This window comes from Vipera berus, assembly GCF_964194415.1.
Source record: "Vipera berus genome assembly, chromosome: 2".
NCBI lineage: Eukaryota > Metazoa > Chordata > Lepidosauria > Squamata > Viperidae > Vipera > Vipera berus.
The window spans coordinates 107,738,047-107,753,127 of record NC_138203.1 but is presented as its reverse complement, the minus strand read 5'-3'; the positions used below and the strand labels follow the sequence as shown (position 1 = coordinate 107,753,127).

The window sequence follows — 15,081 nt, the reverse complement described above, 5'->3', positions numbered from 1 at the left end:
CATCTCTAAATTTTCTCATAGGAAGTCTAATAAATATTGTGCATAATCCTTCTCTCTCTCTCTCTTTCCTCCCCTCTCTCTCCCTCTCTCTCCTCCTCCTCCTCTCTCTCTCTCCCCCCCCTCTGTATTTGTGTCTCTATGACTATATCTATATGTTGAGATAATAACCTCTGGCTGTGCCCCAACTTCATATCTGTAATGAAATGAGATTCTAAGCAGTGACTATGCCCAACAGATACTATCTTATAAGGAAAGGAGGAAGCCACAAAAGCAGGAATGAAATTTCTACTAGAAAATTTGCAAAAGAGCTATAAGGCCATTTATATTCTTTAAATAAGCTAAGTTAATTTTTTTTAATGAAAAGTCTCCAGCCATTTTATTAAAAATTAATGAGTGTCAGAAAGTTTGAATCACCCAGCAGTTTTGGAAATTCCTGCTTCTAAGTCCTCCAGATGTAAGGACTAATGGTGCAGTTTGCTCCCCCAGAATTTGTTGATATTAGGAGGCTTGTTGGAAAGCCATCTGGAAACAGAATTGCTATAGGAAATGAAATGAAAATCCAGACAGGTGCTCTCCATGTGACTATAGGATCACAGACACTGCAATTTTTTTTAAAAAAACTTTGATCCGTGTTGCTACTACAAATAAAAATAATTTCAGTTTTGTCTTCAGACTATGGGATCAATATTTTTGCCCAGGAAAAACTTGATCTGTGTGAGTGCTTGCTTTCATCAAAGAACATAGCAGCTTGCAGAAAACGTTGAGGCCTATATAAGGTGGCCCTCTTCATGGATTGTTGCTTTTTAGTAGTAAAAGAACTTGTATAAATGAGACCATGAGCTATACTGCTGAAGCTGTATACTCCCAGAAGGCTTACTCATAATTGCCAAGGGATCAGAGTAAATATGATCCACTGGAGGATGGAAGTAACCCACTGCAGTAATCTGTCAAGAAAACAAATGTGCATTTAACACTAGGTTAATGTCAACATGATATTGGAAGATGATTCCCCCGAGACAGAACGTTTCCATAGGGCTATAGGCAAAAAGTGCAACTAGGAGAGTGGCATTGTTCCTTTTGAATTAAATCTGAAAAGATACATCGCTGCTGATGTGACCAAAGATAAATGTTTGATGCTGCACAGTTATTTCTACCATCATTATAGCCATCAACCCGGACAAACCTTATGCTATTAAATGCCCAAACTGAAGTTTGGTATTCTAGGACTCGCTGTAATAAGTCACTTTACATACAGAAACCATCAAATCTTCTACCTCAGACAAGAAAATCATAGAAGAAATAAAGTAGCCATCAGTGCTTGGATACAACTCTGATAGAATGATAGAGTGATCTTGATTCAGGTCCAAGAAAAGCCAATCAATATGAGTGATTTAAATCTATGCTCCACCCATAGATACAGAGGAAGTGAAAGATTCCAACTGAACATAAAAATAATAGGAAACTGGAATGCTAAAGTTGGAAATCAAATGATATTAAGAAGTAAAATATTTGGCCATAGTGTACAAAATGAAAGAAATATATTAATGGAATTGTGCCTAGAAAATTCTGTGTTTATCACAAATGCCTTCTTCCAACAACCTAAAAGATGACATTAAACATGGGCATCACTTATGGGCAACACCATAATTAATTAATTATATACAATACAAATCAAGATGGAGAAACTATGACTTTATCAAATTGACTGTGGCTTAGATCATAAACGTCTTGCAGAATTGACATTAAAGAAAACAAAATTATCAGTCAAACCTAACATGACCTCAGGAACATTTTATATGTAGCGGTTATGAATACATTTATTTGATTTAACTCGATGAATAGGGTGCCCAAAGAATTCTGCTCTGAAATTTATGACATTATTGAGGATAAAGCAAACAAAAATATTCCAAAATAGAAAAGCAAAAGAAAGTGAAATAGCTGTCAGCTGTTCTGCTGAATATAGCTGAAGAACAGGAGAAAGCAACAGGCAAAAAACAAGAGGAAAATTTACCCAATTAAATACAAGGTTTCTGAGTACAGCAAGATAAGACATTTAAATCAATAGTGCAGGAAAATAAGATAGTAATCAAATGGGAATGACAAGAGATTTTTTTTTGTGAAAAATACAGCAGTGGAGAGAAACCTTTATGCAAAAAAATAGGTACAATAAAAAGAAAGAAAAAGATTTACTTTAAAAAAGTTTTAAAGAAGAGATGCTATAAAAAAACTATAGAGAACAAATGTCCAAATCATGAATACATATGAAAGTTGTATCCCTGAACTAGACCCAGATATTCTAGAAAAGTGAAGTCAAGAATTGGTGAAATACCAGCAGAACTTTGAACAATCTTACGGTAGTATGAGGTTTTACTTGTGGTTTATAGGCAGGTACGGAAAAGACAAAGGGACTTGGAAAGATTGCTTTATATTCTAATATCAAAATGGGTAGTATTAAAGAATGCTCAAACTTTGAATCAATTGCACTTAGCTCACATGCTAGCAAGATCGTATTACATATCTTTCAGTCCAAATGTTATCAATATATGGACCGTGAAATAACAGGTGTGTAAGATGGATTTAGAAAAGGCAGAGATGCTTGAGATTACATAGCTAATATCTAATAGATAATGCAAAAGGCAAGGATATATTTTTTCCAGATCATGTAGGAGAGCTGAAGCTTATGGCCTGGAATCATTCCAGCTATACACAAATCTCAGGTCATTGGTTCCCCTGATATAATTCAAAAGTTTTGAATTATAGCAACAAGATGCTAAGGGCTTCTCCACATTATAAGATATTACCCCTTTATTGTATATTATCCATGGAAAATAACTATAGTAGCAGATATTTTTGTGATAATCAGTAGTGTTATCTGATTCAAGTTTAATTTGACTTTTAGAATAAATGAAGCAGAAATGCCTATTTCAAAAATTATTTCTCATCACTTTTTTTCAACATATTACTTCTGCTGACTCAAAGCCACAGGCAATAGTAGACTTCGTACAAGACATTTACATAGCATGCCCAATAGATTTAACCTATTCTTTGCAGAGAGAGATGTATGGGAGAAAGGTTTGCACAATTTGCTTAGAAGTATAAATTTATTCCTATGACAATCAGTATCAACTATTCACAAGGCAACAGGGAGATAAAAAGAAATGGTTCAAACCCATTTTATTATGTTAAAAACCTATGCCCTGGGCCTTCACAACTAATTATAAATCCTGGTTTCATATCTGAGAATAAACTGTACTCTAATTCTCCTTATTTTATAGAAATTTTTTCTCTGATGCAAACACAGTCTGCATATTCCACTTTGATAATCATCATAGTTTGCGTGCTTTGTCAGAATCACAACCATGACAACAAGTGTGAATGAGACTGTTAGAAAAGACAATTTGAAACAGAAACCACAGAGAAAGAGGATCAGATATCTTGATCTTATCAAGGCAAAAATAGGCACAATTTGCATGGGACAGACCTCAGGGGATTGGGCCCAGAGATGTTGCCTAGGAAGTGGTCAGATAAGAGAGAGCATAGTCCACAGCTGGATAGTGGGCTGGCTAGAGTTCAAAAGAGACCCTCCCTAATATCTTGGGCGAAGAGGAGATGGGAGAATTGTACTTTCAAACTTGTAAGATTCTGTTAATACCTTTAACCTTTAACAATAAAGAAGAATTAGCTGATCATGTCATGTTTTCTGTCTAATCTACCTGATAAGGCTGACAGAATATAAGATACTTGCAGCCTTACAAGAAGATCCCACATTCACACAATTTTCAGAAACAGAGTTAAGGATTACAGATCAAAGTTCCTAGATCTATAAACATTTTATGAATTTCGTATTTTTTTTATTCAAAGGAAGATATCTGCTTGTAACTGGTGACTAGGAGAAAGAGAAGCTCATATCTTACATGGAAACGAAGATCCCAGAAAGAAGTAGTTAGCTGGTGTGTCAATTTCTAGTAGAAAAGAACAGACAAAGGGCTGCACATTACTGTATGTAGCAATGAAGGAGCAGGACCATAGTCCTCCAATAGCATGTGTTCTAGCCAGACTAATCATCTGTGTGTAAAGGTTTAAATCTGAATAAATAATTTCGTGTATTGACTATTTGTGTTCCTGTAGTAACAAGTTTGTTTCTTCTTCTTCTCAAAATCATAGAATAGGAAGGATTTAGATCCAGTACAGGAAACCAGACTTAAGACACTTCTGGCTAGGCTTCTCTTGAACACATCTATTGATGGGTAACCTATACCAAATGTCTGGGTACATGTTTCTATTCTCAGGCATACGGTGTATGGACAGCCTATGAGATGGCACAAAACATTGTAGCATCACTTGTTCTGTCTCAAAAATCTAGCTCTTTCTGCCTCTTTAGCTTTAATAGGAATACATTAAGAAAAGTGATCCATGGAATTCCTGATGAGGGAGCGACATCACCAGCTGCTTTCTCTGTCACTATAAATCAGAAGCCATTGAAACAGAAGCTCACACACATCTGTGTTGTAAATTTATTAACTTATATCCAGGCTGTTCTGACTGCTTTTATCTCAGTTATCTTTTAGCTGGCCAGAGTGATGCATTCTCTTATAACTTTGTCAACTTCTGTTTAATAGCGAGAAAGATTTGGCAGGAACTCAGTAGGTATATTTTGATTTGATTAAAATTGTTTAAAGTTTAACAATAACAATAACTTAACTTTTTATCTGTTTCTAGTTATAATTTATGATGGTTACTTGTAAAAAATATAGAGCTGACCTTGTAGAAGATATGGGACAGTCATTAAGGGGGAAAGAAAAAGGAAGACATTATGAAGAGACCTGGAGAAAAGTTGTCTACTGTTTCTCACAGTCTAGCAATAGAAGGAAGTGTGAGAAAGAAAATCAAAATAACCCCACCTTGGTTTGTTTAGTATGAATAGGGACATAGAGAAGCCAGAACAGACTTTCAAGATAATAATAATAATAATAATAATAATAATAATAATAATAATAATAATAATAATAATAATAATAATAATAATAATAATGGAAGGGACCTTGGAGATCATCTAGTCCAACCCCCGGCTTAAACAGGAAACCCTATACCATTTCAGACAAATGGCTGTCCAATTTCTTCTTAAAGTCTTCTTTCCAGTGTTGGAGCATTTACAGTTTCTGGAGGCAGGTTGTTCCACTGATTAATTGTTCTGTCAGGAAGTTTCTCCTTAAGTTCTAGGTTGTTTCTCTCTTTGGTTAGTTTCCATCCATTGCTTCTTGTCTTACCTTCAGGTGCTTTGGAGAATAGCTTGACTTCCTCTTCTTTGTGGCAACCCCTGAGATATTGGAACTCTGCTATCATTTGTCCCCTCGTCCTTCTCTTCATTAAACTAGACATATCCAATTCCAGCAACCGTTCCTTGTATGTTTTAGCCTCCAGTCCCCTAATCATCTTTGTTGCTCTTCTCTGTACTCTTTCTAGAGTTTCAACATCTTTTTTACATCGTGGTGACAAGAACTGGATGCAGTATTCCAAGTGTAAAGTGGTATTAACACTTCACATGATCTTGATTCTATCCCTATATTAATGCAGTCTAGCACTGTCTTGGCCTTTTTGGCAGCTGCAGCACACTGCTGGTTCATATTTAAGTGATTGTCCACTAGGACTCCAAGATTCCTCTCACAGTTACTACTGTTGAGCAAGGTATCTCCTATACTATACCTGTGCATTTGGTTTTTCTTGCCTAAATGTAGAACCTTACTTTTTTCACCACTGAATTTCATTTTGTTAGATAGCACCCAGTGCTCAAGTCTGTCAAGATCCTTCTGTATCTTAAGCCTGTCTTTTGCAGTGTTGGCTATTCCTGCCAGCTGGGTGTTGTCTGCAAATTTGATGAGTACCCCATTTATCTTGTCATCCAAATAATTGATGAAGATGTTGAAGAGAACTGGGCCCAGAACAGAGCCCTGGGGCACTCCACTACTCACTTCCCTCCATGTAGATGCAGTTCCATTGAGGACTACACGCTGAGTATGGCTGATCAGCCAGCTGCGAATCCATCTGGTGGTGATGCTGTCTAACCCACATTTTTCTATCTTATCAAGTAGTAGGTTGTGGTCTACTTCATCAAATGCCTTACTGAGGCAAATAAATTATGTCAACAGCATTCCTCTGATCCGCTAATTTTGTCACTTGATCAAACAATGCGATAAGATTTGTCTGGCATGATCTGTTTTTGACAAACCCATGTTGGCTTTTGGTAATGACTTTGCTTGCCTCTAGGTGTTAACTGATTCATTGTTTGATTAGCTTTTCCAGAATCTTCTCAGGTATTGAGGTCAGGCTGATAGGTCTGTAATTTCCTGGATCCATTTTTTTTCCTTTTTTGAAGATGGGAACTACATCAGCTCTTTTCCAGTCCTCCAGTAGTTCCCCAGTGCTCCAGGATCTTTGAAAGATATAGTTCTGTGGTTCTGAGATCACATCTGTCAGTTCCTTGAGAACCTTGGGGTGTAATCCATCTGGTCCTGATGATTTGAACTCATGTATACTGGACAGAGGCTCACTTACCATTTTCTTGCCTATCTAATCTGTTTTTTACGGTATGTTTTTGATAGGTTGGACTGTTTTTTCCCCTTTGTGTAAAGACAGATGCAAAAAACTGAGTTAAATAGTTCTGCTTTCTCCCTGTTGCTTGTCACCTTCCTGCCACTTCCTCCCACTAATGGGCCAATAATTTCCTTGCCTTTTTCTTGTTTTTTTACATGTTGAAAGAAGCTTTTTTTATTTTTGACTTTGGTCACAAGCCTTAGTTCATTTTGAGCCTTAGCTTTCCTCACTTCATCTTTGCAGGCTCGGGCTATTTGCTGATATTCTGCCTTAGTTACCGTAAGTGCCCCTCTTGTTATACTTATCCTTTTTTTTCAATTTATCACAGAGTTCTTCATGCAGCTATGTTGGTTTCTTTTGATAGCTGTTATTTCTTCTTCTTTGGTATTGTGCTTGACTGGGCTTTTATTATCTCACTTTTCAAAATTTCCCAAGCTTCTTGACTTGTTTTCCCCTTGAGAATTCTCATCCATGGAATCTTTTCCAAGCTTTCTCTAAGTTTATTGAAATTAGCTCTCTTGAAGTCCAAGACTCTACTTTGACTGTGCTCAATTGCTTGTGCTTGCATAATGTTGAATTCCAATATTGCATGATCACTCCCCACCCCCAAGGTTCATGTGGCTTCAACATTTAAATTATATTATGAAGCTGCTGCTTTGTCAGCAATAAGTGATTGGTTTAATTTAACACAAGCGAGATTACTAAATCTTGAGGGCCATGATTTGTTATTTGGATGGCATGCATATTTATTGTATGACAAGAAGGTGGACAATGTGTTCAAGATACATATTTTAAGGTATGCTCTGTTGCGAGTTTGGAAAAAGTATAGACACAAGTTAAATTATAAGATACCTATATCGGCAATACCGAAACACGCAATAGAAAATATAAATGTTGGGTTTAAACATGATGTGACTACATATAAGGACATTTTAAGTTTGGAAAGGAATGTATGGCAATTAAAGCCATATAATACTTTAAAAGAAGAAAAGATTGTACAAACTTGGTTTCAGTATGGGCAATTACAGGCTAGGTGGAAGGAAGACCAAAAAATTGGTTTTTCAATGATTGATGAAAATTTGGTAAAGCAAATTAGAGATCAAGGTCAAGCACATATCAAAAGGATATATCTTGCATTGATAGAAATTGATTCAGAGACAGAACTTGTTAAAGATTGTATGATAAAGTGGGCTCAGAATTTTCAAGAAGTTATTATAATGGATACTTGGGAAAAGATCTGGGTGAGAAATGTAAAATTTACACAGGCCCAAAATTTAAGAGAACTTTTATAAAATGTTTTATAGGTGGCATTTAGATCCTAAAAAATTAGCAAGTATGTACCCAAACTGCCAGCCCAAATGTTGGAGGTGTGGTTGTGAAGATGCAACGTATTTTCATATATGGTGGACCTGTAAAAAGGTTAAAGCTTTTTGGATTAAAATTTGGTGGAATATGCAAAAAATATTCAAGAAAAGGATAAAGTTTTGTCCGCAATTGTTTCGACTGGGCATTATTAGAGATACTACTGTTGTGGACACTAAGTTGATGTTGAATTTAATTATGGCAGCAAGAATTTTAGTAGCGCAATATTGGAAGAAGGAAGAACTGCCGACAATAGTAGAATGGACTTTAAAAGTTTCCAATTTGGCGAAAATGGCAAAGATCTCAGCGTACTTGAAAGACCAGTCGCAACAGAGATATATTGTGGAGTGGAGAAGATGGATTGATTATATCCAGAATAAATATGGGACTAAAAAGTTTCACTTAGTATTTGAATAAGTATTGATGTGATATATAAATTACTTGTAGTTTTTTTTAATGAGAGTTAAAGTGCGATAGAACTTAATATTTTATGGTTGTTTGCATATGGTAGACTATGATTGTTTGTATTTCTATACCCTGTATTTAGCTCTGGGAAGTTGGGGAGGGGGGAGGGGGAGGGGAGGGAAGAGTTGGGGAGGTTTGGGGAGAGGGGAGGGGGTTGGGAGGGGTTTTGTCTTTTAAAAAAATGTATTGTAAAACTTTTCAATAAAAAAAAAATTTCCCAAGCTTCTTGACTTGTTTTCGCCTTGAGAATTCTCATCCATGGAATCCTTTCCAAGCTTTCTCTAAGTTTATTGAAATTAGCTCTCTTGAAGTCCAAGACTCTACTTTGACTGTGCTCAATTGCTTGTGCTTGCATAATGTTGAATTCCAATATTGCATGATCACTCCCCACCCCCAAGGTTCATGTGGCTTCAACATCTTCTATCATTTCATCCCTGTTAGTGAGAATTAGGTCCAATATGGCTAATCCCCTAGTTCCCTTCTCTACGTTTTGTTTATGTTGATGTACAAAAATAATTTAAAGTGTTTGGGAATACATGTGTTGTCTGTTTCTTATCTGGCCAACGTCAACCTCTTAACTAAAGAGTTACTGCCAGTAGCATCAGAGATCTAACTGGTTTATTCGAATTAAGAAATTTCCACCCATTATTGCTTTATTTATTTTTCTTTATTCCATTTATATATCATATTCAACTTTTAATCTTATGTAACTGTGTCTCTATGCCTTATGTTACTTAAGGCTGATCAATAACTGAAATAAAGTACTAATCTGATTTACTTGAGTTTTAGGTACTGCAAAACAACAGTGTAGTATATATTCTAAAGGTTAAGATGGCTGACCATCTAAAGTAGTTTTGATATATTACTAAAAAGGATAAATGTAGGATAAAAAAAATGAACAAGTATAATAATTTGTAATTAAGTAGAATGAATTAGGAGAAGCTATATAGTGCAACAAGGTGCTATAATAATGAAGATAATATCATTCAGAGTTCCCTTTTAAAAATGCATGGAATGTAATGATACAACAAAATTATTCCTGTAATCTCATTTTAGATTATTTTTCTAAAAAAACATAGTTTTTTTAAGAAAAAATATAGATTATTTTTCTAAAAATATATAGTTTTTTAATTTGTCAATTTTTAAGAGAGATAAGAATTGCCTATAAAAATCTAAAAATTACTCTTTGAGAGACTTCATGGGCATATTCCTGTAGTTTTCTTGGTAACAGTATAGGAGTGCTTGACAGTGCCTCCTGCTACTGCTCCTCCTTTTTGATCTGGCTGTTTCTCCTCTAAGTACTAGCCAAATCCAATCTTGGATACCTTTTTGAACAAGTATGAACAAGGTCAGCTATGCCATATAGTACATTTGCTAAGAAAACGGATTGTGAATCAGAAATTTTCTAGTCCACATGACAACCATTTTATGAAATTAGAAGTTGATGTGGAGCAAGATTCCATATATATTTGAGTTGGTGAGAACATGTGGAATTTTGAAAGCATGTAATGGACCCTTTTACAGGAAGACTCCAGGGAGGTCTTATCAATTCACCGAATGACTGTTACAGTTATTTTCAAAGCATTTATACGTTTAGAAGGCCAACTGATGACTGCTACCTTCACACCCCATTTGTACGTTCTAACAAAGCCATACCTGACCTAAGGCATTCTATAAATAAAGATAATGTTGGAGATCTGTTCATGGGCTTTGTAAGATGCCAGTTTCCTGAAAATAAATATAACTAAAAATACATATGAACTTAGTCAAACAGGGGTGGGAGTTTGGCAGGACCAAGAAATGTGTCCAGGGAACCACAATGGACATTTCAAGAATTAGACAAGTATTTTCTTTCAACTTTAGCTCTTCATCCAAAATATAAGGGCAATAATGGAAATTATTGAAAGAAGTATTAGCTCAATCTATATTTTAAGGATCTTGTCCCATCAATACTATTGGAAAAAAATCCTTGGGAGAGAAATGAGCACTTCCTAGGACTACATAGATCAGCTAAGGTAGTAGCTGAGGAAGTAGCTTTTTCCTTTTTTGCTACACTTTCCCCATTAATTGATCTTTTTTTTAGTTAAGCATTTCCACTGACTTCTAGAATCCATGGTTCCAAACTAAACACACTCCATTTACCCAACTACCACTGGAATAATGTTAATGGCAGAGGCTTCTGCTGGCATATTGAGGCAACCACCTGCAGAGAGGAAAATCTGCTGTAGGAATTAAGACCCACTAGAACTTCTAATAGCTTATTCATCTCACCCACTACAAAAAAGCAATATAATTATTCAACAACTCTTCTAATTCTTTTTTCTTTGAGGCTGCTATTGTTCCTAAAATATATAGTAGAAAATCTTCGTCTTAATCTTTTGTTAAATGCAGGAAGGATGGATGATTGATTTAGGAAATCAAATGTACAATCAAATCTGTAACAGATGTACATCAAGCAGGAAGTACATTATTAAAGATTTTCTCCATGTCGTGTGTCTGTGTGTAAAACTGACACATGTAAAAGGTGCAGCTGATAATATGTTGTTATAAATTGGTATATTTTAACACTGGCTAACAATTATACATAATTAAGATTTAGACTTTATATAGTAATCACAACCCAGTGTAATAGATTGCATCTCACAATCTTGTGTAAAAGAATGACAATGATGAGAATGAGACAAAATAAATGAACATAAATGACTCTTCACCAGAAGAACAAACTGAAAGTCCACTGTAAAGTAGTAGCACTTGCAAAGATAATACCACTGATTGCAGGATTTGGGGTGGTGGTGCAGTGCATTATCTAAGGCCCATAATTAATATTTTGCTGTGTCTCTTAACATTCAGCTGTTCTAAGCACAAGGGTGTTATTAGAAATCTTCGGTTTTCAAAAAATGTAAATAAGCAATCTAAATATTTTTGATTAATTATTTCTGTGTATCTTTAAATTGTCAGTTTAGGAACCTTTTTTCATATTAAATAAAAGCATTAGGACTCCTGCATTTAAAAAGAATCCTGCCAATCAGCTGCATCAGCCAGTATAAACTAAAACACAATAAATGTTCTGAATATAATAGAAAAGTTATCTCAAATCTATAATAAATAGTATTGAATAAGATGTCCAAGTAATTGCCAATCAAGATAAATACAGCATAAAACCTTAGGCCTTACAGTTTTTCCCTCACAGTTTGCTCTTCTACCTCTCTCAAAGCCAAATGACAGAAGCTGTAATGATTTTTAAATACTGATCTGACAGCCAGTTCATGGGAACACACTGATAAATAGAATTTATAGAATTTATCAGTCATTCAGGTCATCCTTACTTGATGAAGGGTCTGTTATCCTCAAAGCTGAAGAATGCATAGACATAAAGACAAGAATGTCAGCATTAGAATATAATGACAAAAAGGTACCATGTAGGTAAGCAATCAAACAAGTTCATCTCCAATTCAAATCATAGAAAGCTAGAAAAAAAATGGACAACCAGCTTAAAAACTAACCTCTTTTAATGCCATTAAAAGATAATGTTTTGGCAGCCTATAATGTGAACAACCAAGGAAAAATCACCAATGTTGTTTAATTAACAATACATTTCTACAGCCTTTAATAAGAAGTAATACATTTTTTGCAACTATACTCTTTCTGACTAAGCATTGATTTTCATGCTGTGCTTTTGAAATTAGTCATTTCAGAAACATACTGTAATATGTAAATAACCATGCATGAGAATTCCTTTTTAAAATATAATACAAAAATTATGATCTACATGAATTTTTGAAAAAAGGATGAAGCTGTAGTTCAAAAATCTTGTTTTTCTTCTCATATCTATTACTGCTGAATAGATATTTTCCAGAAGTGTAGGACTCTTTATAGCAGGGTAGGTATGTAGCAGCTTTCAGCAAACTGACAAAGAATGATGTTGACTATAGTCCACTTCATCAGTTACATGGAACATCATTTCCCAACCCCCAACAAGCTATATACGTTTGTGTTAAGTTCATATCTTAAATTAATTCTCTACATCTGAATAAGTGGAACAAAAATGTCTATAAACTTTTATGCCATGCTCAGTGTATTACTCCAAACACTTTGAGGTTTTTCGCTGAAACTGTTTCTCCATCAGCTCTTTTAGAATAAGAGTACACATTACACTACAGTGATGATGCTAAAAGTAACTATACAACATAGAATAACAAAGTTGGAAGGGACCTTGGAGGTCTTCTAGTCCAACCCCTGCTTGAGCAGGAGACTATCTACCATTCAGGACAAATGTTTTGTTCAATTTCTTCTTGGAAACCTCCAGTGATGGAACACCCACAACTTTTGGAGGAAAGCTGTTCAAGTGTCTGCTAATCAGACACTGATGGTTGAGAATTCTGAATTGTTTTACTGGGATGCTTTTCACAATTATCATTTAGCTAAATTGAGGTATAAGAAGGAATAGATGAGATTTCAGAGTTAAAAAGTTAGAAACACTTTCTTTTCTTTCAGTTGTTAAATTTATTATTCATTTATTAGAGGTGGAACTCTAATTTATTTAACTCTTAACTCTATTTGTTTTCAATATCTATATTTGTGCATTCTGTTATTTATGTCACTGTTCACCGCCCTGAGTCCTTAGGGAGAAGGGCGGTATACAAATCAAATAAATAAATAAATAAACTCACCTTTTGTACAGTAGTTTAAGGTGCTGTATATTGTGTTGTCTCCTATTATTTCCGCATAGTAACTCTGTGAAGTAGGATTGGCTTAAGGAGATAGACTGGCCCAAAGTAACTCAGCCAGCTCTCATGGCTGAGGCTGGACTAGAATCTGGGTCTCCCTACTCCTACTCTAACTCCTTAATGACTACTTTGATATGGTACATAATTTTTTAATAATATACTGGTTTGATATAGTACATATCAATTGTCATCAACCCAAATTTGTTTGCTGAAATGGGTGACTATAAAAATCAAATAAATAAATAAATAAACTGCTTCTGCCAATATGAAAAATTGCTAGTTCGAAAGAAAATGAATTCACAACTGATCATAACTCCCTAATTTAAAAAAAAACTGCACAGAAAAACATCAAGACAAACAACCCAAAGAATTAAAAAGACAAATAAAAACAGAAAAAAACCAAAACAGTTCCACCTCTGTATGTGTATGAATATATATGTGATCTCAAAGAAAAATACAAACATTTTAAATACAATCATTCTTAAAAGTATAACATTTGTGCAGAGAAACATAATCTTTTAAGAAAAACTGTCACAAATGATGAGCAGATTTGCTTAAATCTATTCTCGACTGTAAGATACTTCAAAGCTCTTTGCTGACATCATATTAATTTCCACCAAAACAACTTCCACGCTTTTAAATGTAACTAAACCAAAGAAAGATGAAGGACCTCATAATGCTTCCTTAACTGAAACATCTATTTTTGTGGGGGTTCACAGCCATGCCTAATCTGAAGCACTTTTTTATTGGATCTTAACAGCTCTTGTAGTATGTTTCACCAGCTTCAGACGTTTGCTAAAAGCAACTTTGACTTCAGTAGTTCTTGTTTTATTAACTTCCCTCCTTAATTATTATAATAAGTTATAAGTGATGTGTCCCTTGAAATGACATGAAAATCTCATTCAATTCACTATTTAGCTTCTAGAATTCTCAATTGTGTTGCCATTTGAAGCATTATTACCCAAAGTTTTAAAAAAGAATCATACTTACGGAGTAATCATTTGGACAGTACATTTTGATACTTTCCATTAAAGGTCAGAAGACCAATCACAATAATCCAAGTGTTAACAATGTTGATTGGTGAGCTACGGTATCTTTTCCGTATTATATTTCAATATAAGTCAGAATTGTCTTTGACATTTGACTGACAATACTACATTTTTAGCCAAAGAACCTTTTTTGTTCTAGTTTGTTTTATAGACTTGGGACTTCTTATTGTTGCATGAAGTCTGAATGTAGAAAGTTGCACTACTTTGCTAGAAGTACATTACTTAAGAAATTAGTAATATTAGCTACCAATGATGACCAAGAAGCATGAAGTTTGAAATAAGCTAGGTAAGTGAAACCTTTTACATATTGACTTTAAGCTACCATATATAAAAAAAATTGAATGCATCTCTCTGGCATATGTGCACACACGGACACACAGTCACAAAACCTGAAAGGTAATTAGAATTTAAATAATTTCAAAACTACTGTTCTTGGGGATGGAAGGATAGACTTTCTGTTTGTCTTAAAATAGGGGTTCCTAACTTTTTGCTATCCCACCTCCCTTTTGTATAATCTTACAGTACTCGCTTCCCCTAAAATCTAAACACCAAAATGAACGTAAATAAATAATGAAAATAATACAATGAAAATTTGGGAAAAGTGGATCTATTTTACCTATGAAACTAAAAGGCTCTTCAAAATTCCTCTGGACTCTACAAGGGAGGTACATCTCACAGTTTAGGAGATTCTGCCTTAACAGAATGTGGAATCTTTAGACATCATCAAAGTATTTCTCATACTGAAAGTATGGATCCTCAAAATGGATCCAAAAAGATCTTGACAAACTTGAACAATGGACCCTATCTAACAAAATGAATTTTAATGTGGAGAAAAGCAAAGTTTAAATATAGGCAGGAAAAATCAAAGATATAAGAACAGACTAGGT

At 34.7% G+C, this 15,081-nt stretch overlaps 1 protein-coding gene across 17 annotated transcripts in view; it reads right to left on the bottom strand.

Moving 5' to 3' along the window:
- The window catches only part of ADGRL3 (adhesion G protein-coupled receptor L3), a gene marked incomplete at its 3' end in the record, with an annotated part of 400,329 nt that overhangs the window by 129,879 nt on the left and 255,369 nt on the right, over positions 1-15,081 (bottom strand). For 8 of the 17 annotated variants that reach the window (XM_081321797.1, XM_081321796.1, XM_081321794.1 and 5 more), the window contains one exon: positions 11,745-11,771. The exons of the other annotated variants lie outside the window; for them this stretch is intronic. In XM_081321797.1, the coding sequence (XP_081177923.1) occupies positions 11,745-11,771 (27 nt within the window). The remainder of the gene's footprint in view (positions 1-11,744; positions 11,772-15,081) is intronic. 17 annotated transcript variants of the gene reach the window in all.